The sequence below is a fragment of the Panthera onca genome, chromosome A1, assembly GCF_046562875.1.
Source record: "Panthera onca isolate mPanOnc1 chromosome A1, mPanOnc1 haplotype 2, whole genome shotgun sequence".
In the NCBI taxonomy this organism is placed as follows: Eukaryota; Metazoa; Chordata; class Mammalia; order Carnivora; family Felidae; genus Panthera; species Panthera onca.
In genome coordinates, this window is record NC_138339.1 from 75680935 (window position 1) to 75708161 (window position 27227).

Consider the following 27227-nt stretch of genomic DNA (forward strand, 5'->3'; position numbering starts at 1 on the left):
ATTTATGAAATACATTATAAAAATTATATATAGTTTAGAAATATATTTTCAGTTGTTCAGTATTAATGATTTAAAGAAATCTTATGCAAGTTATTTTGTAATATGAATTAACTGGATCTTATGTCATAAGTTTATATTATTTTTCTGATTTTCTTCACACCAAGAAAATCTATTTTGAAAATAGGAAACAAAATTCTGGATTTTACTGGTCACTCCTCCTGACATTTAAATACAAGCCTCACTTAATTTACATATTTATCTTCGGGGAAAAAACTTGGCCACTGCTTTTAAAAAAAAAATGTGGCGCAGAAGCATTTTGGATACTGATTTTTCAGACACACACCATCTGTTGATGATGTGTGAAGACATAATATGAATCATTTAATAACTAGAGCAAATGATCATCATTAAGGAAAAATGAAAATCAATGTTTGGAAACAATTTTTGAATCTATTACACACAGTTAAGTTTGAGTTCTTTCTTATTGCTGAATAAAGAACAGGGTCACCTGAGTTGAAAATGATTTACAAGGCATCTTTACACTCAAAGAGTGTAAGATCTGATAAAGCATCTTCAATCCCTTAATGAGAAAAAAATTATAAGAGTATACTAAGATAAGAGAAGTAACTTGTAAGGATAGAGGACAGCATGATAAAATATAACAAATAAAGATGAAATACCTGGTATATATGAAATCGCAAATACGTTTCTTCCAAATGACGCATGCTTAATCTCTCGCACAAATTCTTTGGTGTCAGTTTTAAAACACTGGATTCGACCATTTTCCCTGTCTGCCACACATAATTGGCCCAAATGAGGCACAAGAGCCAAGCTGTGAGGAACCCTGAACTGGCCTGGTTTAGGATTGCTCCCAGAAGATTCTATAGAAGAAAGAAAAAATCTCGGCTATACAATTTGTAAAATCACCCAAACCTCTAATGTTAAAGTTTTCTAGTTTTCCAAATTCATGATAGTAAACCATTAAATATTTGGAACCAGGGGAAAAATGAGGTACTAAGTTTGTTCTAGAATATCTCTTACCCACAAACACATTACAGATTTTCTCCCTTTTTGGACAAAGTTTTCAGGTTGAGGCATTCTTTTTCCCTTTCACAAGACTGTGTGTGTGCGTGTGTGTATGTATGTGTGTGAGAAAGCTGGCAACTGGGTGCAAACAAAGGCCATGCTTTTCCCACTGGAGGGGACAATTAAATCCTAGAGAATGTGAGGGGTGGCCAATCTCTAGTTCCTAGTGTTATTGGCTAAGAATAACAATTAGAGATCAAGTCTTATTGAGTACCTTCTCCCCACTGTGTGATGAACGTTCCAGTTGGTGAAAATTGCACAATCCGACTGTTGCAGTAACCGTCTGAGACATAGATGGTTCCAGTGTCTGGATCCACAGCCACATCAGTGGGTTGACAAAAGTGATTCTGGTCACTGCCTGGTTGCATGCTCCTTCCCAGGATTAACAGAGGACCACCTTTACTGTTTGGATCCAGTTTGAACACCTTTTTAACAAGGAACAAAAGCCTTACCCACTTCGCATGGTTACTAGTGGCACACTCCTGCCTTACAAGACTTTCACAGGCAATTATAGTGTAAGCTCCCAGAGATTTATTTAGAGGAAGATACTTTGTAGAACTGGATGGGACTCTAAAGATCATTTGGTCTGATTCCTTCATTTGATAAGGGAGGCCCTTAGACATTAAGTAATCTGCTCAAGGTCATCCAGGTAATTAGTGGTGAGGGGAGACTAGTACTTGGATGTCTTGTTCCACCCACCTCACACTTCCTTTTGGGTCTCTCCTTGGCTAATGTAATAATAGTACAATGCTCTCCCAATAATACATGAGCAATGAATGTTTACTGAGATGATGTTTGAAGACTCTTACAGTTATGTCTTCTGAGTTCTAGTTGTGTTTTTTTTTTCTAGTTTTCATACCTCTTTGCCACTTATTCATAAAATGGTTAGTAGAGCTCATCTTCTGAGAGGAAGACTTTAGGCTATTCTGTGATAGAAATATAATTTCCTTTAAAAACAACAAAAATGTTTTATACATAAACATGAATGTACTAAAGACCTTGAAGGATTTATAGATTAAGGTAGTTTAAAACAACAAGTGACAAAACAGAACTAAGACTTGGGGATGCAGGAAGGAAAAGCAAATGTGGAAAAGCCAAGAAGGAGGGTGGGATGGCCTATACAGCGGTCAGGGTGAAGCCTCACATCAGGCCCTTAAGTGTCCCACCAGCCCTGCAGAGAAGGGTGACTCGGTTACGTACATATTAGCTCTTCCTGGCACTGAGTTCAAAAAGAAAAATTTCAGTTTTGGCAGTTGTATTTTCTTGTTATCAACTTCCTGGGTGACAGAAAAATACCCACACAGCTCTAGAGCATATCAAAAGCATAACTCCATGAACTTCTAGTTGAATAACTGCCAAATGGAAGATTACCTGATGCAGAGCAACGTCTGTGACCCAATAATTTCCGTCTTTATCTATGCTCAAGCCATGGGGCAAGTAAAACCTGCAAAATAAAAATAATTGTCTTAATTGTACAATTATTCCCAAAGCCCACATGAGAGGAATTTCTTGCTAATTAATCTGTAAAGGTAATATAAATTGATAAATTGATAAATGGGTACCTGCATTCCTAAAGACCAACATAAGTTAAATGAAAATGCCTGTTATCACAGAAACCTCCTTGTGACAAATCTTAAATGGCATTTAATCTTTCAAAAACCCATAAGTGAAGCCTACAACCAATTACAAATATTTATTACAAAGTATGGTATATTAAACAACACAAATCACATCAATTTAAAAATGAGTTCAAGGGTAATATTACCACTTTAGAAATGTGCATAAAGCAAATTGTGTAGAAAAATACAAATGGATTTATATAGTTTGAATAGCTTCAGTATACTTCAAGGTAATGTAATGAATGCCGTATTAATATAAAATATTAATTCTATGACTCAAAAGCTTTAAGAGCGTCTCCTAAACACAATAAAACCCAACAGAACATCTTCCAGCAGACAGGGGCTGTGTTCATCTAAGCAAAGTGAAGTCGTGTTCTGGATAATCATTAGAGAAGGTTAATCTATTTAACAAAATCAGTTGGAATGATGTGGGTGGGAGAACTGTAATGTACACAGAGGCTCACAGGCTTAAGGAACTTAGAATTAACAAACACCTGGACAATATCTTAATGTGGTTTGGTCACATGACATCCAACAATCCACAGGCTGTTTGTCAGCTTCTAGCCTTAACCAAGGTGTTGACACCACAGATTCTTTTTTCATGTGCCAAGATGGGAACACCCTGACCTTGACTAATTGACTGAACTACATCTGTGTTTTGGTGACTGAATGTGAGAGTTATGATTTGCTTTCAATACAGACTCCCCATGGCTGGCCAGGTTCATTCGGCAACAGTTGCTCTGCCTTTCTCTGATTCCCTTCCGGAAAAAGAATGTTTCTGATTCATTAGTAAAGCATAGAAGAGACAGGTTCAAATACACGAAGTGATAAAGCTGGTATTAGGATTTGGCCCCTGACTCCACCATCTTAGAATCCTATAAAAAAGTATCACCATCTCCATAAGCAGCTGCACTCAGGTGGATGGATGGCTCCCTGGCTTTTCCTGTGCCTAAGCAGACGGAGCAGGGTCTAGTTCCTCAAGCTGCCAGGTTAAAATGGTTGAGGACACTCTGTAAGCAGGTGCCCTTCCTTTCAATGACCACGAATATCAGCCAACTTTTTTTTTTGGTTGCCAAATGTCATCTAGGAATAAGAGCAAATAATAAGCGGCTTTCAAGGCCAAATTACCTATGCATGCTAAGAAAAGCTAAAAATGCCATTTGTTTAGTCTTCCCTTTGAGATGGGAAGAAAGAAGCCTTTTTCCTTAATGTTGATTACTTGATGAGTTTGGTTATGTAACTTTTACGCTGAAAAAAATTTTTTTTTTTTTTAATTTTTTTTTTTTTCAATGTTTTTCATTCATTTTTGGGACAGAGAGAGACAGAGCATGAACGGGGGAGGGGCAGAGAGAGAGGGAGACACAGAATCGGAAACAGGCTCCAGGCTCCGAGCCATCAGCCCAGAGCCTGACGCGGGGCTCGAACTCACGGACCGCGAGATCGTGACCTGGCTGAAGTCGGACGCTTAACCGACTGCGCCACCCAGGCGCCCCTGAAAAAATTTTTTTAATCTTCAAATCTAAGCTGACTAGCAGCTCACTTCATTAGCTATGTGTATCAATGGTTCTATGAAGTTTGAGTACCTATTAGAATCACCTGGGGAGCTTTAAAAGTACTGTTTTGATGCCTGGGCCTCATTCCAGACTAAATCCAATCTAATTTTTCTGTAGTTTCCCAGGTGATTCTAATTTCAGTTTAGAGCCACCTATTTAGAAAATGAAAGATGGGATGGCCCAATTAGTCGCCTGCTTTCTTAAGCTCCGCTTTTTTGCCACTGTTGTACAATACACCCTTTACAGGACCAGAGCCAGTGACACACTTTGATAAAATATACGCAGCAAGAGCCTTAATAACAACATAAGTAGGGGAGCCTGGGTGGCTCAGTTGGTTAAGTGTCTGATTCTTTTTTTTTTTTTTTTTTTTTTTAATTTTTTTTTTTAACGTTTATTTATTTTTGAGACAGAGAGAGACAGAGCATGAACGGGGGAGGGTCAGAGAGAGGGAGACACAGAATCTGAAACAGGCTCCAGGCTCCGAGCTGTCAGCACAGAGCCCGACGCGGGGCTCGAACCCACGGACCGTGAGATCATGACCTGAGCCGAAGTCGGCCGCTTAACCGACTGAGCCACCCAGGCGCCCCAAGTGTCTGATTCTTGATTTCTGCTCAGGTCATGATCTCACATGTGGGATTGAGTCCCTCATTAGGCTGTCTTCTCTCAGCAAGGAGCCCACTTGGGATCCTCTGACTCCCTCTCTCTCTGCCCCTCCCCCATGCGCTCGCACACGTGCGCGCTCTCGCTCTCTCTCAAAAATAAAACATTTAAAAAAAATAAGTAATTTAACTCACAGATTTTTTCCACTGGACTGTAGTACTGCAGCATTATTTGGATCTATGACAAGAATAGTGTCTTCTTCAATTGGCCCCAGTCCTCTTTGCTGGTAAACAAACATGCTGTCAAAAGAGCTTAAAACAAACAAACAAACAAAAGCATTAGAATGGAAAATAAACCAATGAGAAAGGTCAATGAGCTTGAGAAATGCAGACCATTCACTTGAGATTCTAAATACACAGTCAACCAAAGAGCTTAGACTTTGATTTCATTCTTTGTCCTTCACATTTCTGTACCTTTGATTACATATATATATATACCAATATATATAGGGGTAATTACATACATAATTACAAATATAATTACATCTGTACCGTTTGACTGTAGAACTATGCTGCTGAGAGGGGCCAGGGGAACAACGACATGGGGACTGCCTGGAAATGCAAGGTCTCAGACCCACTGAATCTGAAGTCCATACTTTTCACAAGAACCCCAGGTGATTCATATTCACATGAGAATTTAAGAAATACTACCAAGAACTCTTATTTTTTCAAAGCTCCTCAAAATATTTTAATTCAATAGCTATTTTCTTTGAAACTACAGAAGGAAGCATAACTTATTTTAACTCACACTGTAATAAGGAAAGTGTAAATGATAGCAGGAAGGAATATAAAATATGTTTGCTATAGTATTTGCCATAAGAACCGCATGCAAATACAAATATTTTTAAAATTATTTTTAACATTTATTCATTTTTGAGAGACACAGTGTGAGCAGGGGAGGCAGAGAGAGAGAGAGGGAGACACAGAATCCAAAGCAGGCGCCTGGCTCTAAGCTGTCAGCACAGAGCCTGACGTGGGGCTCGAACTCACAAACTGCGAGATCATAACCTAAGCTGAAGTCGGACGCTTAACCGACTCAGCCACCCAGGTGCCCCAACATGCAAATACATAATATAAGGATATAGTATATAATGTTCAAAGTATTTAAAAAATATAAAACATAAATTGATTCTGGAATCATAAAACTTCTTCCATAAAACAACTTTTCTTTAAGTACAAAATGACCAACTACATAATAATATAAAGCTAAAACAAACATGACGGTTTCTGCTTTTTAATTCTATCTCCCAGGTTATAAAATATTATGAACATATATGTTTATATACATTTTTTCCATTTATATTTCTATATAAATTGCTGGTAGTATCTTTACCTAAATTGACAATTAGCATAGATACTATATTTATTTCAATTCCTGTTTGGGTAATTATTTGAGACAAATGACAAAGATAAAATCTTGTAATATAAGCTTATATAACAGAAAGGTAAATCTACAAATCACAAAGGGACCAATTTATATGTTAAAGAACAAAGAATTGAATTAGCACATAGTTGAGCCATACATATGTGTATCTACATAAAAATATACACAATATATACATATTTTTCCAGACGAGTCAGTGGATGATCAACAAATATTTCTGTAACAGAAACTATTTGATACAGTCAAAGCTGTAACAGAATTTCCTTTATAGAATCAGACAAAGCTGTGAAAAAAACTAATATGTTGTAGTTCAACTGTGTAAGCAAAAGAAGAACCTGAATAATATTAACTATTAATGGAGATACATTTGCAGTTTGGAAAGGCAAAAGAGTGCTCAGATCTGTCACAGACCTATTGATTAGGTTGATATTTGATTGGTTGACATTTTTGTGGAACTTATGTAGAGTCCCAGTAGATGAATAAAAATTTCAAAATTACATTCTCTTGCCATTAAAAAATTCATCACACGATTATTTGAGCTTCTTGACTGTTAGAGTCTTTGGGGATATTTTCCATGAAAGATAACACTAAGTCCCTGAAGTAGTTCTTATTAATGATGCATTCAATTAAAAACAAAATATTGATTCAACTTTGTCAACCTAAAACTTAAGTAATACTGTTTACATATGCTATTACGTGTAGTTAAAACCACACAGCAGTACCTAGAAAAAAAAATACCTGAGTTTATGAAATAGAAGTAACATCACTAACAAAGTAGATTTTCTAAGATATTCATGGGATCTTCATTAAATTGAAATGTGAAATTTTATTAGAACCAATGTAAGAATGTACAAGGTGTTATTAAAACATGGGAGACTGGTAAAGGGCAAACATGATGTAATTCTTTAATGAAACACCAAAGAGTTATTCTGTATCTGAAACTCTATTTTCAATATGAATTTCTATACTAAAAACATCATAACTATTCTTCTAGAAAACAATGGCATTGGATTCAACCATCAGTGTTGTTTTCTTTTTCTTCCAACATGTCTATGATATTGGATGGCATAAGGTAAGCATGTCTGAGACTCAGAGTATGCTATAAGGTTCACATTCATGTACAATAGAATAGTCTCTTCATTTATGATCTGTTTTAAGGCATATTCTTCATTATCTAGGAACATTCCAGTGCTTTATGACAGCACCATAGCAGTCTAAATAACGTGAGAATTATGCTTTCCCTGACTGTAAGGAGTTAAAATCTGTTTCCTCTTTTTTGAAAAGAAATTTTGAATTGAACTGTGGATTCATATGTACTTCTCTCTTCAAAAGTAGCATTTTGCACAACTACAATACAGCATCATAACTAGGATATTTATGGATATTGCTAAAAATCTACTGATTGTATTTAGATTTCCTTTTCCCTTTTGTATTTTCTAAATTTTTCATGTATTCTTGCAGTTTATTGGATTGGGCATGAAACATACTAGTGTATTATTTATCTACTTTGCCCCCACTTGTGAGTTAGTAATATGGAAAGTTACCAAGTCCTCATAGTTCTTACCAAGTGCTATACACTTGATACATAGTGTTCGGACCCACTACTGATACTTAATAATAGTGGCACTGTATAGTGGCAACAATGCCTACTGTATATCCCGATAAAGCTGGAGCATAACAGATCGCAGCATACCTATAGCTGCACATCAAGAGACAGTCACTCAGCTGATTGGCTGGCCAGTCGCGATCCTTTCATTTGGGATAGTGGAGCTTTGTGCCACTAACAGTTCGTGCATGATAGTCACACAGGGCAAGGGACAGAAGAAGCTGAAATTTTTTCTTAAATGGGAAAGTCACAAACATACACATGCACACCAAATCTGCCAAATAAAGTAGTTTATAAATTCCTGTAATTCAAAGAACGGTAACCCTTGAACAGTTCACAAATGGATGTCAGATTACAGAACTGGATATACTGTTGCTATAGCAAACTGCTTATTTAGTGTTCTAAAGCAGCTACCCCACATTATATGCTGCAGAGAAGTCTTTATTTCAACCACATTTAACTTTTTACAGGATATAATAATACCCTGCAAATTTCACACAGTGCCTGGAGCACTGCTGACTTTTGTTTGCTTCTCTGAAAACGCACTCAGTCAAAAAGACTGAACTATGGTTCATGGGCGGGAATTCATCACTTCTTTATTTTAGCAGTTTGAATCCCCCATTAATGGTTTTGCACATTAGCAGCCAATCAAATAGTTTAGATAAGGCTGAGAAGAAATGCTCTGCTATATTCACACAAAAAATAAACTCCAGTAAGAAGAAAATAAGCTTCTGTGCCATCAATCAAAATTAAGGGAATGCAAAATAAATAATAGCAACTGAAGAGAGAAGTATAATATAATGTTGCAATTACATAAATTAAGAAGCTGGAGAGAGAACCATAGGTTTTCTCTTTCTTTCCTTTTATGTTTTAATTTTAATTCCAGTGGAGTTAATACATAGTGTTATATTCATTTCAGGTGTACAATACAGTGATTCAGCACTTCCATATATTACTCAGTGCTCATTATAAGTGTACTCTTAATTCCTTACACCTAGTTCACCTATCTCCCTCCGCCCCGCCCCCCGCCACCACCTCCTCTAACCATCTGTTAGAACTGTAAGTTTTCAAGTGAGAAAATAAGTGGAAAGATACCCTCAATATTAGGAAAGCAAAGATATACCATATAAAGGCCAGAGTTTTTAAGTGGAATATACTTAAATAATATGTTAAAAACACTCACTTCTGAATATATACACATTGCAAAAAATCTCTGTGAGGAGGAAATTAGGTAGACAGACAAAGAAACCAGTATGACTCTTTAGTGCCCCAATGGACCTAGCAATGGAGACATCACAAACAGGGATGAAAAGAACAAAGAGCTAGGTATTATAGCACCAGCTCTCCTGGGTCAGTAAAGCCACTGAGTAGAAGTCACTGAACAAAGTGCTTTTTGTTACTCAAGAGAACGAGGCAGTTATTAAAGTCCTCATTTTTTTGGACTAGGGAACTGCAGGTAAAAGGAGTGCAAACATCTTCATGCAGGTCTCAGAGCTAGAAAATGGTAACCAAGGTTCAAACTTAGGTTAGCTGTCTTAAGATATATATATATATATATATATATATATATATATATTTTTTTTTTTTTTTTTTTACATATTTGCATATTTATACATATAGTCTCCTCTTAGTAGGACTGACCTCACTGGACTGGAGAATCTCCCTGCCAGTTATCAAACTGAATGTGTGTATGCAAAAGCGATAGAAGAATAGTCACATAACGAAGAACTAGAGAAAGTAACATAAATCTGGAAGAAAATGGTTTGAGTGGCAAATGACAATGTGAGAGAGAATGCTAGAATATGGAAACATTCTTTCTGTAGAACCCCTCATGATTTTCTCTCAGATATGAAGGTACTAAGGTACCATTCAGTCACTTTGAGTTCTGTTTTACAGGTTCACTTAATTCTTAAATGAAGCAGATATCTTAACTGAGGCTCCAGAAAACCAGTGAGACAAATCTTGAACCGATTTTTCTGAAAGGATGCAGAGAGATTTCTGAAACAATAGAGCTTGGCAACATTCCATAAAGCACTGATGAAGACATGTTTTGTGAGCTATTTGGGGGGCAAATGGGAGAAGAATCCCAGAAGACCACATATCTAAGAACAAAACTTTGCTAAGCCAACCACTGAACTATTCAAATTTTAGAAACAACATTTATGAAGATATGAAAGGCATGTACATGAATAGACTTGATACAGAGCTGGGAGGGACAGCTCATTCTCTGGTTAAATAATATCTATAAATTGTTAAATCTAATGAAGGGAAATATAATTGGAATAAAGTCCTGAATTCAGTATTTTTAAAACACCACATAAGTGGGGTGCCTGGGTGGCTCAGTCAGTTGAGCGTCTGACTTCAGATCAGGTCATGATCTCACAGTCCGTGAGTTCAAGCCCCGCGTCAGGCTCTGTGCTGACAGTTCAGAGCCTGGAGCCTGCTTCGGATTCTGTGTCTCCCTCTCTCTTTGCCCCTCCCCTGCTCATGCTGTGTCTCTGTCTCTCAAAAATAAATATATGCTAAAAAATAAAAACACCACATAAATATAAATTTCCAGTAAAAGTTTTATGAAATGTATTTAAAGATTTTAGCAGATTCAACACACAACAAGATGATATGAATGCTGAATAAGAGTGAATACAAACTTTTTACAGTGAGAGATATCTAGAATACACATTAAGGATAGTAATTGCATTGCTGAGCAGATAATACATGAGGTATTGTGGCCACTTCTCCACAAAACACTTTAAAAGGATGAGAAATCAAACTACCTTCAGATGACAGTATCATGTCAGCATACAGACTGGTTGATGGCCTGGGGATACTTATTCCAGAGAAGAGAAAACTTTCTTCAAATGTGTAAGTAATTGCCATGGATAAATGGGAGTAAGTTCACCCTGCGTTAGGTTGTCATGCAGGTGGAGTTAGGAGACTCGGATTTGAGTTTAACATAGTGAAGAACTTCATAACAGCTAGATGAGTCCCATAATTGGAAAGTATGTCTCATATCATAGGGAATTTCTTGGTACTGAGAGTCCAAGCACTGGATGACTGTGGAAGATCTTCTAAGAGGTGTGTGTACATTAGGCGGGAGATTGGAGGTGAGCTCTCTGGTGCACAGTTGCTCTTCTGGGTGCCCAATGTCTGCTGCCCCACACTGAGCTAATGAAACTTCAATGTTTCTTTAGGTGACCCAACATTCTAAGCCCGCTGTCGGTGCATTTGCTTCTGATGTCAACTCTATTCCTACATTCCAGACACAGAAGAAAAAAACTCAAGCTAAGCCAAAGAGTGGATTTTATTTTTTTGCCACAATGACTGGTTTGGAGATAGAGGAGACATGACCCAAGTCAGACCAAAAAATATGCTAACAGACTCAATTTAAGGATTTTCTGTTGACCTGTCCAGGACACAGACTACATCTTCTGTGAGACTAGTGTGATCATGTGATTCTGAAGCTGAAAGCAGGGACAGAGATCAATCGGGGCGCAGGAATGGAGCTAACCAGGAGAAAATTTGTTAAAAAATGGATCCTAGTGATGTCATCTGGATTACCATACCCTTGAAGTTTTCACTTATACAATCTAATCTATTTCTTCTTTTCCTAAGGTAGTTTGAGTTGTTTTTCTCTCTCACTGAAAGAATTCCAAGTGATACAACTTCCAACTTTCCTTTCCACTCCATGTGGAAAACTTACTAATTGTACAAAGGAAACAACTTTTTAACACCTAAAAATAAGGGGTAAAGCCCATGGTTTAGTTAAGTGGGTATGTGATGTGAGTCTTGCACAGTGGAACCAGAACCATAGCTGAGATAAATAAAAGAAAGGCCAGGAAGCAAGATTTGACAGCAGTCTGGATTTTAAGACTGAGACCCAGGAACAGCTGTTACTGAGGCAGGAGCTACCCACCTCCTGCTGGGACACATTTCAACTTGAAAAGAGCTCTAGCTGTGATGCCTCCCTAACACCAGGACAGACCGCAGGCTCTTAAACATTTCATTACATCCTTCTGATAATAGGCATTTCTTATTGCAGCTAGAAGAAGCTTCTTAAAGTAGCCATATTGTAGTCAGAGATGGACAGGAAAGAAAATGGAAATCAAATACTGACAGGGAGTGATGACCACCTTTCAGGAGGTCAAGTGGTTTATTATTAATTATTATTATTATTATTATTATTATTATTATTTCAGTTTGGTTGCCATGCTTATTTAGCATGGTTAAATAGAAGAGTAAGGGGGTGATCAGGGAAATCAGGTAGAAATGAAGAGTAATACTACTTATAAAAAAGTTGATATGATGATATCAAAGAGCTTTGGGTACTAAGTATTAAGTACGGATTATTAATATGAAGCATGCCTAATAGTTAAAGAATGATCACATCCTAAAAATTAGGGGACACAGAGTGCTTAGTTTTAGAGCAAGTCCTGACCTTATGGAAACTACAATTTTGTGAACATGAGAACTATCAGGATGAGAAAAATTCCAAGGAAGATTAATACAGGATTTCTCACTACTCTATTCAAACAGTGGTAGCAATAAGAATGCAATTTCCTCCCAATGTTTAATGTCCATTGTCTCTCACCAGTACATCATAAATTTTTCAGGAAGGTGCTGTCTTTTTCTTTTTACAATCCTTGGATATTTAATGAGGGAGAACAAAAACTATGTACTTTGCCTATTTTATATAATGCAGCTTATATATGAAGGATCGCTATGCATGACTGTTCAAAGAACAGAGCCTACAAATCCAAATCTATTTTTCTAAAAAAATAAAGAGTAATCCACTTCTAATTCTCTTCATGAATAATAAAGCAGACAGTGGTTAAAAGCAAAGAAGTACATTCCAGAAGAGAATTTCCTTGCAACCACTGACTGAGAAGGCTGCTAGAGGCCAATGGACACTACAAGAGAGACACAAGGAAAGACAGCTAACAAAATTCTTACACCTGAAAGATAAAGATGAATAAGAAAGAAGAAATAGAGATTTAATAAGTTAAATCAGCACATGTGCTCTGAAGAAGTCTTGCATTTTTAACAACACCCTTTTGTTGGTGCCATTTATCGGGATAAACACACCAGGGCTTTGGCACTGAAGCTGGAATCTATTTGCACATGATACTGGTTATCTAGATGAAAGCTAGATGCCAGGAAAAAGCAGTTCTTGAGTGAGGACTATCATATAAGTCACAGAAACTGTTCTTATGTGGCTCCTATTTCAGTGTTGTGTCATCGTCTCCCACCCCAAGCTGGCCTTTACCGATCCCTTCTCCTGTGAAACTGTTCCAGCCTCTGCTGTTTACTTGGAATGAGTATCACATTCAAATGGAGACTTGGACTTTATCCAATTTAGCTTTAGCCAGCTGAAACAGTATCAATGGGAGAAAATGATGCTGTAATTTTCTCCTCTGGTAAAATGTGGCTAGAAATCCATGCAGAAAATGTAGCAATATTCATTAAAATGAAGAATATGCTACAATGAATAGTAATAGTTTGCTTTTAAAAGCACTTGTTAAAATACCATTAGATGTTCAATAATGACTGAGACGATGTAACAGAGATGTATGAATACGAATATTGAGTTCGATTGCTTTGAACTCTGAAGTGATTCCTTTCTCAGATTCCATTTTCAAGTGTGACAACTGGAGAGGACAATTACACAGTAACCAAACTACCAATGTATTGTGAAATGCTGAATGAGTGCCATCTTGACCTGCACAAAGAAAAATACATACACGTTTGTGTGACAGAGCAGAGTTAGCACCAGCATAAGTATAATCACTATCTCTGAAATTAGAGGGAAAAAAACAACTGAACTATATATGTAGGCTCTCCGTTTTCCAAATGAGACCCTACAGCTATACACTTGAAAGGAGAAGATTCGTTACAGTTAATTGTTAGTTTAAGATTCACCTTCATATGCACATTTGTGATAAAATAAATGAATAAATGGATATTCATTACTCAGGAGAGTTGAGACCAACCTTTTAAAAATGTCATCATGTGAATGTGCTCACAATCCTATAAAACGCAATATTGCAAAGTGGGCAACTGGGCCAACCCTGGAGTCAGATGAAAAGGAAGTGAAGCTTGGTTTTGCCATTTTCTAACTCAGAGACGTGGGGCAAAACACTTACCTCCTCTTGGTTTCATCTGGAAAATGTGAATGATGGTGATAGTAACAGTGCCCAGCTGTTGTAAGGTGATTTAGGTAAACATTTAAAACAGTGACAGACCCACAGTAAACAATAAATGTTAGACATTTTTAGTCAAAATCCTTCTAAGTAGATAGTGGAAGGTAGAATAAAAGGTTGGAAAGAGAAACCCAAAGGAAAAGCAGGGGAATTAGTCCTCGTGTTATTCTTAAGTCTTTGGTGCTCATAAAAAGAGAAAATTTGAGTGATAAAGTTAATCTGCATGAAAATATGAAGTCAAGCTACTATTTCTATACATGTGGTGGCTAAACTGGTTCAACCATAATCTCCAGAAGTTAATTGTTTTCCCTGCTGTGCAGCAGTCTGATGGAAAAGGAGAGTCCAATGGTCTTAAAGTGGTTCTTTATGCAGCATGCACACGGAAATAAAGTGTTTTCTTGTAGTCAACTAGTAACTTTTCTTAGTTGATCATTTCTCAGGATGCACTTTCTTTGAAGTCTTGAAACGCCTCAGCAAATGTACTCTCTTAACTGCCTTTTAATATTATCCTCCTTAAGAATGTGAAGGTGGCTTCAAGGACAAGGGAAGAAAATGGTAAGTAGGCAGAATCAGATTGTCATTGTCTTCTTTCCATCAACTAGTTTGTGAAACTACTTTAATTGTTTTAAAATGCCCAAGACTTCCTCTCCATTACTTATCAGAGTCATGCATTAAAAGGATAAATATGGTTTGCTCACAAAAATCAAGTTCACAAAGAACCTTGGTAGTTCTCTTACTATTACCCTAGTTTAACAAAAAGTGATGCATGCCAAATTTATTTTCATTTACACCCTGAAGGAAAAATATTACTTACTTTCCATCCCAGACATGGTCACCTCTGTGGAAAATCACCAGGTTATTCTTAGGGTCCAGAGCCACCCCAGAGACCTGGCCTGGTAACAGGTATACTCCAGGCCAATCCAGTGATTCTTCGACATGGAAATCTATAAGATAAATACAGACATTTGGTGTAAAAAGGAAAGCTGTATAACCTCATGAAGATGCACAATGGTTATAAGAAACTCATGCAGTAATGTCACTAGATGCAAAGAAAAAAAAAAAGTCAAGCCGTGCTCTAAATAAATAAACCACATGCACATGCCGAGTAGTTTCCTGAGCTATGAAATGAAGTGACTGTGAATTTGTTTGGGGACCGTATGCCCTCTTTTCCTCTTGGTAACATGCCTATGAAAACAGCTTACCCGGAAGTCCTTATAGAACAAATCTGAGACTACTTTCTTCTTGACATGATTATTTAAAAATAGTATGTTTGGGAAATAAGACCACATGGATGGCATCATTTTAATACAGAGCTTTTACGTGTGAATCAATAGCAAGCATGGGCAGTAAGCCTGTGTGTGTGTGTGTGTGTGTGTGTGTGTGTGTGTGTGTGTGTGTGTGATCTGACTCCTGTGTAAATTCTAGATGTTCAATAGACACAAGACCCTATAATAAACCATCGCTAATTATATCGTACAAGGAATCTATATAAGATACCAATCTCATTTCTCTGAATGTGAGGGTTCCTATAGCAATGGGAATGGAGGGACACTCTCTTTCATGGCTTATATTTCACTGTTTCCTGACACAAGAGAAGGGAAACATAACAAACTCTGTGACTCTCAAGTTATTCTGATTTCTAATCAGAGTACCTTTATACTTAGAGAATACCTGCATTTATTTGTGTTAGGCCCTTTTATAAACATGCTTATGAATAAAGAGGTATGATGTATGAAGTAGCTGTACTGACTGAGGATATAAAGTTATGAAGATACTGTGAAATCAACTGTATCAGTTCCATATTTCTTTCCCTCTCGAATACTTCAACAGAGATGCCGAGAGGTAGAAATGCAGCAATTCGAGTCTCGTTTCTCCTTCCCATCCTCTGGAGGATGTGGCAACATGCAGTGAAATCCCTAGAGACAGGCATTAAAGACTGGAGGAAGAAAGGAAAGCACAGGGCTTGTAGGATCAGCTTATGAAAGCTTGAGAGCATGCTGGTATGAGAATAAACACTTTTGAAGTAATTTTCTCAACTGTACTTAAGGAAATAGTACTGCTTCATTCAAAGTCTTTTTACCTCTGCACATTTAATTTTTTTCTTTAATAAAAATTAAGAAAACAGCGCAACTGAATGCCTAGGTCAGTTCTGCCTACAACTTCTGCAGAAGCATCTTCAAGTATTCACTAAGTGTATTGTCTATGTAAGGCATTGCTAGATTCTGGGAATAAAACATGGCTTTTGGCCTTGAAGACCTTGTAGAATAAAATGAGAAAAACAGAAACCAAATACTTATGACACACTGTAGTGATGGAACACAGGAGAGGGCCCATAATCCTTCCTGGGGCTTGGCTGGGAGAGGGTAGGGTTAAGGTTAGACCTGGGAGATTTCCCAGAGAAATAAACACTTGTGTATGCACTTCAAGGTAAGTGAGGAGTTCACTGAGTGCAGAAGCGAGCAGAGAATATTTTGGTCAGAAAGATCAAAAGCGAGGATGTTTACAATTGCAGAATGTGTTTCAAGATCTTTAATCTGGAAAGGATACCTCTCTGTGTCCAGGTGGGGCTTAGGAGAGCAAAAGGCGGGATTAACAGACCTGGAGATCTAGTTTAGGCTGGAAAATATATTGTATACCATATGACAGAGTATGGATTTAACAACGAATGAATGTCAGTCTGAGCTGTGGTGTCTTGATCTATACGAAGATTAATTTTGAGGCATGCTGCAAGTATATTATTAGTATCAGTAAAGCACACAGTTTGGAATAATTTACTTTTGAAATATATTAGGGCCCATGAGAATGTCATTCTCACTCACGTGTTTTGATACGCCTTCTTGAGTTGAAGAGAAGGGGGACAGAGTTACAGCTGGCACGCTTACATTTGCAAACAATTCTGGGCACAGCAGTGGATGTGAATGGGGCTGCTCAGATGAATAACATTCATCATCTATCACGTTTGTCATAATAGGAAAAAAGGACGCAAATTGCTGCTACAGGCGACTGGTAGCCACTGAAGGTTTCTAAGCATGGGGTGGCATGATTAAAACTGTGTTTTTGAAAGTGAAATCTGGAAGCAGTGGTATGAGCATGACAATTAGAGATGTCTAGATAGATCAACAGATGGATAAATCATCCCCCAAAGAAAATGTTTTCAATTATTTTAAAGTTCTCAGGTTGTATGTCATTCACTCCCATCTCCGTTACAGCTTGTCCATTTGGTGGTCATTGTTCTATGCTCATTCATCAGCTCCTGAAGAGTCCGGATGGTCTTCAAGGCAACCTTGAACCTCATGATAACACAGATATTTAGCTGCTTTTCATCAGATTCTCAGTGCCCGGAACTACTGCACCCAGATGGAACTTCTTGAGGGCAGGGATCGTGTCGTATTCACTATTTGTTGCAAAGTCTTAACACAGCACCTGGCTGCCTGTTATGGCCTAATAAATACACTAAACAGAATGCTGTGGTCCAGTCTACTTATTTATGTTGTCAACCAGCACTTAAGCACCCTTATAATCTTATATTTCACTTGTACTACCTCTTTTTACTCTCCACACTGCTGAAGACGTTAAGAGACTCAATAAAAATGCTAATTGGCTAATCATTTTTATTAAAGAAAATAAACAGATATGTTTCCTAGAACATTTCTATTCAGTGGTTCATCCAGCAGGTACTGGAAGCTAGGTGCTCATGAAGGTCCAGAGATACTAATTCTGATAAAAAATAGATGCAGCATCCAAAATAAACAAACCGGGACACATGTGAGTTTCATTAACTATTGGAAATATTGCATAATCAACTTTAAACTGGCTATGAATGACCCCAATTACCAATGACCTTAGATTGGTAAGCACTCAAAAGTCTGCTAAAAGCATTGACTGATAGGTTGTTAACAGCTTATTTTGTCACATATGAGAGTCCATTTGGTTGGAAATTTTCAAGAAGGAAAAATAGTGTAAATAGAACACATTATTAAAATGTATAGGTTTGGTGAATTTTCAAAACAGTAAAGGTAATATGTAAGGAAATATATAAGAAGAAATATATACACTGTGAGTACTGAGTCAATGCAAAGGAGAACTACTTTGTGCATCGCAAAATTTTTAGAGAGGTTATATTATTTAAAATTTCATTTAAAAATACCATCACACGCTTTTAAGATTACCAACCCAAGACCTCAACATTCTTAGGATCTAGGTCTCCAGGTTAAATAGAAATTGTAAAATAGTTACAGAAAAACTGAGTTCATGTCTCCTCTGTGAACATTAGCTCAGTTAATTGATGTTTTTGCTTCCAGTGTCACCATCTTTTTCATTATTAGGTAACCGGTTAAAAGCTGTTCCCTTTAAGATTAGATGATCAAGATTCAAAGCAGTCTTTTAGGACTAGTGGTCTAGGTATATGGATGGAGTCAATAACATGTTTCTCCAATCCCTGCCTGTTGCTACATGAGAGTCATAGAATGTCAGAACAGTACTGGGTCATCCCAGGTCGTTTTCTCACTTCACAGGAAAGGAACTGTGGGCTTGGGCCAGACTTCAGTTGTCAATGTCAAGATTGATTATTTTCTAGACCCCAATTAAGAAATATTTCAAATCCTTATTAAAGAAATTACATGATAAAATATATTTGGGTTCTAACTTAAACCTAACTTTTTCAATCATGGAGAAGTTAAAAATTAAGAATTCATATTTTTCTTAGCTTTCATTTAAGAGGCGATTCAGTATGTGACTAATGTTGTAGCCTTTCAGTTTTAATTTGAATATTAATACAAATTTCTTATGCATGACATCTGGCAAGCCATTCCCAACTCTGTCAGCTGCTCTAAATTCAGATGTCAAATAATAGGATTTTTTCAGAGGAATTCTTGCACTCATTATAAAGGTCAATGTGCAGCCTCATATTCTATATATTTAGAAAAAAAGTTAACGACCTTCAGAAAAAAAATAAACATTACTATTAAAATTATATCAATAAATCACTAAGAATTAATGAATTATACCTTTCCAAGAAAGAGATTAATGTAGTGATCAATGCTAGTTTCATATGAAATTATTAATATGCATTTAAAAGGGCATTCATTTATCTGTGTTACAGAAGAAATGACAGAATTAAGTTAAGAGAAAATCTAATTTTAAACCCAGAGCTGTGACTTCAGTGTTACGTAATTAAAAGATTAGTTTTAGTGAAATCACTAGATGACTTCAACAAGAACAAAATGTAATGGCTGCTTTTTCTACACTTGGGAATTCTCATCTAGTGAGGAAAGGTGACTTATTTTGGGCAGAGACTGTTACTCATCAGAAGTGTCGGCCATAGCGATAATTAACTGAAATCAGATGAGAAATGTTTATAACCAAGTCAGAAAGAAAACAAGGATTAAATTACAGTGTTTCATTTAATGAGGATGAAGTGAGGAAGAGAATTTAGACATAGGGGCCAAAAGCATTAGCAGAATTTCTTTTCTTTTTAAAATTTAATTGCAAATGAGATCTTCGACTTGGTCAAAATGTTTGGATGCTGACTGAGAAAGTATGATCAAAAGTAATCTACACCAAGAGTTACTGCAAGTGTAGATGAGATGACGGGATGATTGGAAAAAAACCTGTCATCATGCTTCCCTCCTGCATGCCTGCCTTCCTACCTCTCTCTCTCTCTCTCTCTTATCTATCTATCTATCTATGTATCTATCATTTTATATTATTGTGAGGCAGAATAACAAAGTGATTAAAACCAAGACTTGAGCAAATCTTGGTTCCTTCAGCTATGGCACTTTAGGCACATGACTTAACCTTTCTGTGCCTGTTTCTTCCTCTCTAAAAGGGTTTATAAATAGGGTTGTTATGGGGATTAAATAAGTTAATGCACCTAAAACACTTAGCCTGGCTCACAGTGAGGGCTATGTATATGTTTGTCTTTATTAGTCTCCTTCCCTCCAGGGATGAAATTTCAGCCAACTGAATGCCTTATTTTACCTGGTAATTCTATAAGATGTGAACCTAGAGGTAAGCATATGACTGAAATATAGACTCTGAGTTGATTAAGAGTCTGTGAATACTTTGATAAGCATCACACACATGCAGATACTATTTTCTGTTCACAGGTATACAATACATGCTGAACCAGGCTTCCATATGCTAGCAATAGCATTCCAATCAAATCTGCCACTGAGAATATAGTTTTAAATTTATTTTTCAGTGAGTGTGGTTTCCAGAAGGCCACTAGAATAAAGACTAGGATTTTGTTCCTATCCTACGAATATTGTCTCAATATAAATATCAAATTAACGGTAAAAAAACAAATGATGTTAGGTGTAAAAATGAGTGTATTTGCTTCTCAGTTTACCTAGTCGAATATTTCCACACTGTACATCATGTATCACAGGAAAACGTCAAGGCAGGTCAATGTAAGTGATCAGAGATTTGAGAGCCACACACTGCCATTACGACAGAACACTGCCAAGTCATTTTCTGAATTTATCAAATTAGAGTGCCAAATTTTACAGCTTTCCTACACTTTCCAAGAAAATTCTCTCATGGGTGCTGCTTAAGTTATAGTAATTAACATTTACTCCTATTGCTTTGGTGTTTAAAATTTTGAAATCCTAATCCGACATGATGTTAACGGTGGCAATTATAATCATATGTATTGTTAATGTATTACATTTATTTAATACTTTGTGTGTGCCAGAAACTGTTCAAAGCCCTTTCCATGCATTACCTGGAATACATGGAAGTATTATTTGACCCTCACTAAAACCCTATGAGGACTGTACTGTAATCATCCTCATTTTTATAGATGAGAAAACTAAAGCCCAGAGAATTTCTTTTCTAATTTTTCCTACGGACCACATAATAAGTGGTGTAGTTAGGATTCAAAGCCAGGAAGTCAGGCTCCAGAGTCTGAAGTGATCCACAGCATACAACCTGCGTGGAATGGTTTTCAGATTTTATTTTGGCCAAATGCAGAACTGTTCTGGGGTGAGCTGAATCGTGTGTGCGCAGTGCACGCATGTGTGTGTTGTATGCATGCATGTGTGTACGTTGTGTGGAGACTGCAGCTATAGCTTCCTATGTGAGGCACGTCCTTTCCAAAAATAGCTGCAAAACCTCTGTGCTAGTCTAGCTACACCTGTCCGGGAAATTTCCCTGTTTCTAATGTTGTTCTCACAACTGTTGGGACAAGAGTTTTCAGAACAGACTCACCACAGGTCATGAAGACAAGACTTAGAAAGAGGTGCTAGTTGTGGATATTTGCGCTCTTAGAGACACGCTGAAGACACAATACTTAACCATCTTGTTCTCGGGAATGCTAAAGGCTTCATAGCAAAGATGGAAGATGTCATTCTGGTTGTGCTCTTCATGCAGCTGTGTCCAATGATGCTCATCCCATTATGAGGTGGGGATTCAAGTTTAAAGGCAGCTGCCAAGGTATGGAACTAAGCGGAATTCAGACAAATCTAAAAGTCCACAAAATGGTGTTTTTGAAACCATGAGGTAGTTCTGGGCCTACCACATATAGTCACATCCAGATTTTTGAGCCGATCCAATAATTTCACCTGTGATCTCTCAAATCAGCTGGATGGGATACATTACTGTATTGTAGTTCCAAAGTATGGTCCAGTCAATGAAATCCAAAGTGCTGTGGCATAAAATGCTCCTGTATTGGATTGTGCTAGTGCCATGAACTGTGGACATTAGAACAGAGTCCTAAGTGGAAGCCTCCAGCTTGTCAGCAGTTATGGCCCAGAGCTCCAGGGAGGCATATCTGAACTGGGCGAACAAGTTAGCTCAGTGTTTTGAGCAAAACTGTAATGAAGTGTAAAGAACTAGGAAGTGTACATTCTAGTTTTAAATTCAGTTATAAAGTCCAAGTTTTAAATTCAGACTCTGTGACCTCACTGAAATGGGTTAACTTCTCTAGGCTTCAGTTTCTTCATTTAAAAATTAAAATAGGTCTCAAAGGCATCTGAAATGAGTAGGAGCTATAACATTAAGCAACACCGTAGCCTCGCATTTTTGTTTGAGTAATAATCTCATATGATAAACTACCTTCTTCTTTGAAGGTAATATAATTCCTTACAGCAAATTAGGCATTTAGGGAGACAGTTAGTTCCTCCAGACTATTATAGGGTCCCCTTCTCAGCTTTGTCTGAAGTAAAGAAAAGGCTATGAGAACAACAATGGGAGATTATCCATCAAATTTATCCCCCTTGCTCATACCCTGGGAAATATACATGAATTAGACTACTAATGTATTTTACCAGGGTGTTACATGCTAATAATGCCTACTTTCTTTTTTTGCAAATGGAAGTTTCCTGAGGATAGGGCATTCTCTGGCTTACACAAGGGAATGAAACATTTTCAATTAAGGTTAGGTTTTATATTGTGCTATGGTAAACAGTGACAGAAGGGTGAAAAGAAAAAGACTTTCAGAAATAGCTTACCTAAATATGAATTTTGCTATTTTACATTTAACGTTTAAAAGGTTTTTGAATCAGAGTAGTGAAATAACACTAAAATAAATCATTGCAGAAAGGAAACACAGGCACATTTTCTTTCTATAATGAGGATCTGTGCTGTATGTTTCTATGACTCATCATTTTATTTAATTCAGTGACGTTTACCCACATATTTTAAATGAAAGGAAATTTCCTGACCCAGATCCTGAAGCAACATTTTACTCCTGGACACTGCCATTTTGACCACCCTATAAGGTATGAGATCTGGCAAGTAAATGTATTTGGGGTATTTTAAATATTTCTTTCTTAGAAAAGCTAACTAGGTTTTAGGAATACAATGCCCTAAGCCAAACTATGATTTTTACATGCATACTTATGATACCTATAGGTAAATTATAAGAACCACATTATTTCAAATCCAGGGTAACAAAGAGAAGTCATGGGATAAAATATATTGCAACTCTAACATTTCGCACTTGAATAGAATTGTACTCTTGCCAAAGAAGCCCTTCTGCCTTTTATATTTTCATGTCGTATGGGTTACCATTTGCTGTCCTTAATATAGAGGTTCAGAAAGACACTCAAGTCTGTCTATGAAATGGATAGGGACGTGATAAACTGCAGATTTTCTAGGCACCACCCTTGGAAATGTCAATTCAGTTGTTCTTAGGTAGTATTCGGGAGTCTAGATTTTTCATAAGCACCTTAGGTGAGGTGATTCTAATGCAGTGGAGTTTAGGAAACCCTCTTGAGAAATAGTTTCATTAGATAAATTTAGGAGTTAGAGCAGGGCTGACTCTGTTTAAGTATGAAGATGTAAAAAACTGAGTCCCAGTACACCCCATAGAAAGTATTAGACCAGACCCAATGGACAGTGCTTGAAACTTCTGTGTGAGCAAAAGGCACCACATGCTTTTTTTCAATTATAAATAAAAATCAGCTGGGTGTTGAATAATTTATGGCTTACTGCAAAGCTGTATTTGAAAACACCAAGCTGGCAGCCTGAGCCATTCCAGCCCACGCATGGACAGCTGCCATGCACCCATATCTGTTACTTTTTTGGAGATTATCTCCACATGCTGTATTATCTGGCTTTCCACATTAGCAAGTAACATGAAACACAATCAATATGAAAGAGGCCACAATACAATTAAAGACAAAGATGAGGCATCTATAGCTTGCTGGTACAGAAACCTGAAGGGAATAAGGTATTGTCCTCTAATTATGGAAGCCATAACCAGAGGAATCCTGGTTAGAAATAAAGATAAATCTGATAGTTTCTGAGTTGCTGGAGGTCCCCTCAGGAAAGAAAAAAAAAAAAAAAACTAAACTAAATTTTCAATTAAGATAGTAATTGATAATGGAACTTAAGAAATCAAAATCATAAAAATGGTTATATTTTACAAGTCAATTGGAAAAGAATGCTGGGAAATAGAAGATTCCTTTGAGAGGACCTTAATTACCTTAAAAGAAGGTAGCATATAAGCATTTCATACACTGAGACTTTACAGATCAGGTGTTGAATTTTCAGTTTCTTTCCATTGAGCAAAATAGAGAATACTGATTTGGTAAGAATTTGTTATGCTGAATTTCACGTGCCACTCTCCGAACACGATCTAGATATTTTTGGTCCCGGTAATTCTGGCTCATCAACTGAACAGAAGCTGAATTTATGAACTATTGGACCAAAACAAAAATAAAACCTCAAACAAAGGTGGTATCTGATAACCCAAATCATAGTAATGTTTTTTTCTCATGAGTTTTTTTTTTAATCAATAAGTATTTTCACCCATTCATTTTTATTCCCTTCAGATTTTGCTAATGTGGATTGTAGCATTTCATAGTTTGTTCTTTAAAAGAAGCCCTAAACGCACCTCCTGTGTGTTCGGGTTCCCAGGTGCCTTCACCAGGTAGGGGCTGCTGTAATGACAAAACTCTGCTTTCTGCTGGCCTCAAAGTAGACTCTAGTCTGTGGAATTTGTGAATTCTGTCTCTGACAAGAATAGCATTGCCCCTCTCCTCGTGCTCTGCACTCTCTCTGGCATCAGATCGACCAAGATCCTTCTTTTGGACTACATTTGCAATCTCAGCTACCAGGTCTGACTCTGATTCTGCCTTTTCTGTAGGATTATATTTATGCACATGAACAACATCTTCCCTTTCTCCTAGCAGCTTGGAAAGTAGTGAATAGAAATCACCTGTGGAAAAAAGAGAAGAGAGAAGGGGTGGAGGGTTGATAAGATTGCAAAATTTACAAAATTTTGTGCCTTAAAAATACCATTGCCTGATTCGTCATAATAAGTGAGAGAGAAGGTTGCTCTCAGATGTTTAAGCATCAGGGGAAAAAGGATGATTTTCCAGAACAATGAAAAAAATAATAGGCTTCACATTTCATTTTATATACCACCTATGTCCTTCTATTATCTCAGGAGCCAATAACACCAGATAACCTCTATCTGCATATTAGTGGAAACAAAACGATGTGCATGTGATTGCACGGCATGTTTCAGTAAATGGTTTTCACAGTAGAGTCGGGTTGATTTGGAAGTTACAGTTCATCAGATTTCTAAAAGTATGATCAACAGCTACATCAGAAAAGAGCTACCTTCAAGGAAAACCCTTTGAAGTTGTCTTTAAAAGCCTATTAAAGTATAATGCACAAGAAATTAAAGGTATATTTTTTCAGCATATGCTATAAAACACAAGAAACGTAACAAATATGCATCTCTTTGGCAAGCAAAAAACCCATGTTTTGTTATTATTATTTTGTTAGCAGTGCTACTGTGTGTAGCTCCAGTTGTTCATTTTAGACAAGAAATGAACAAGTTCCAGAAAAATAATTTTGTGAAAAAAGAATACCTCAAATCAGTTTCAAACAAAAGAGATTTTAACAAACTAATATCATTGGAATGGTTCATCACGATGTATTTCATGCCTTTCTGTACTAAAAAGTAAACTTGGATGTGATCATCCATTATCACGAAGACAGTATTATTTATAAAACATTATGAGAGATATAAAATATGACTATGGAAAGTTCACAAAGCATTTTAATCCTTATCATTTACATCTATGGCTTTAAATCCATTTACATCAACTATGTGAATCGGAAACATGTCTACGTTCTTGATAGAAACAAATCTGCTCTTCTAAGCCAAACCCCAAGGTTGAACAAACACTCAGTTCTTTTCCCTCACCCTATTCTAAGGGCTGCTAATGAAATTAGTTATGACCGTGGAGTCTTACTGCTTAAGTTTTAATTACATTTACAGCATGATCAGTTAACATTTACAAAATCTTTTTTATGACCAGTAGGAAATGAAAATGATAACCGGTTTTGCTATGATGCATTCCACCAAAGAATTTATTATTAAAAAATTGGTGCAAGGGGACATGAAGTCTTTCCAAAATGATGCTAAGAGATCCTGTCATGTTTACAAATAGTCTTGGCTTAATGACTCAAAGCTTTCAATTCTTTCCCATGAAAGCGGCTTATCCCAGGTGAAATCTTCAATCAAAAAATAATTACCAAGTAATAGGGCCTATCTCAGGAAAATGAACAAAGCAAATTACAACTCAACCAAATCTGTTAGGCCACAGTGGCATTTTGCCTCACAGGGAAGAAATTAATTCATTACTGTTAAATTCACCTGCCCTCACACTAAATACAAATAGTTTAATGTGCTGTTGTGCAATGAAACATTTACATGGAAAATAAAACACAAGATTATTTCAGGAATTAGTAAAAACCAGAATTTTAAAACTTGAATCCGGGGCGCCTGGGTGGCTCAGTCGGTTGAGCGGCTGACTTTGGCTCAGGTCATGATCTCGTGGTCCGTGAGTTCGAGCCCCGCGTCGGGCTCTGTGCTGACCGCTCAGAGCCTGGAGCCTGCTTCAGATTCTGTATCTCCCTCTCTCTGACCCTCCCCCGTTCATGCTCTGTCTCTCTCTGTCTCAAAAATAAATAAACGTTAAAAAAAAATTAAAACTTGAATCCATGTCATTAGTCTAATATTGATGGAGGAACACAGACTTGCAACTATGCATGGTTCTTCAGGTTTGTCAGTAAAAATCTAAAAGCTGTGATAAAATATGAAATGCACAGCACTCCAGTTCCTTTGAAATTGTCATTTACAGTTATCATTGGGTGAGGAAAGTAAACCTTTAGCAATGTATTAGGCTTCGCTGCATACAGATTGCACTGGCCTTATGAAAATGAAATTTAGGGCTGCATCTCATTTATAGAGATGACATGTGAGAGAGAGAGAGAGAGACCACTAGATGGCTATCTCTTACACTCTTACACACAAACTAGAGAGTTTTTCTTTCACTTCTGGGGTATTGGAAATATGGAATCCTGAGATGTTAAATATTTTTCTGTGCCAGGTATATCTAACCTTGAGTGCAGTGGATGGAGTAGAAAACTAATGGAGCAAGTTGTGGGGTCTCTACCCCAATCTCATTTCTCAATATTCCTTTCTTTCTCCTCAGTTTATGTTACACACATATTGGACTTCCCCTTCCTTCAATGTCACTCTACAATGTTGTTTCTTCTTCCTGGGACAATTGCTCCCCAGTAACCAACTAGCTCCTAAGCCTTCAGATCCTACTGAGGTGTTACTTATATCCAAGAAGCCTTCCTTGACTATCAAATTAGG

At 37.0% G+C, this 27227-nt stretch overlaps 2 protein-coding genes across 22 annotated transcripts in view; one reads left to right on the plus strand and one right to left on the minus strand.

Annotated features, from left to right (window-relative positions):
* The window catches only part of GIN1 (gypsy retrotransposon integrase 1), a 79485-nt gene extending 61918 nt beyond the window's left edge, over positions 1-17567 (plus strand). For all 5 annotated transcript variants that reach the window (XM_078447697.2, XM_078447693.2, XM_078447707.2 and 2 more), the window contains one exon: positions 17314-17567. The gene's annotated coding sequence lies outside the window, so the exon portion shown is untranslated. The remainder of the gene's footprint in view (positions 1-17313) is intronic.
* Positions 1-27227, minus strand: part of PAM (peptidylglycine alpha-amidating monooxygenase) — a 286781-nt gene that overhangs the window by 29055 nt on the left and 230499 nt on the right. For 11 of the 17 annotated variants that reach the window (XM_078447685.2, XM_078447682.2, XM_078447671.2 and 8 more), the window contains 6 exons: positions 24444-24767; positions 14919-15048; positions 5053-5169; positions 2458-2530; positions 1301-1511; positions 681-881 (listed from right to left, as the gene is read on the minus strand). In XM_078447685.2, coding sequence (XP_078303811.1) covers positions 681-881; positions 1301-1511; positions 2458-2530; positions 5053-5169; positions 14919-15048; positions 24444-24767 — 1056 coding nt within the window. The remainder of the gene's footprint in view (positions 1-680; positions 882-1300; positions 1512-2457; positions 2531-5052; positions 5170-14918; positions 15049-24443; positions 24768-27227) is intronic. The other 6 variants (XM_078447691.2, XM_078447690.2, XM_078447689.2 and 3 more) reach the window with 1 other exon arrangement.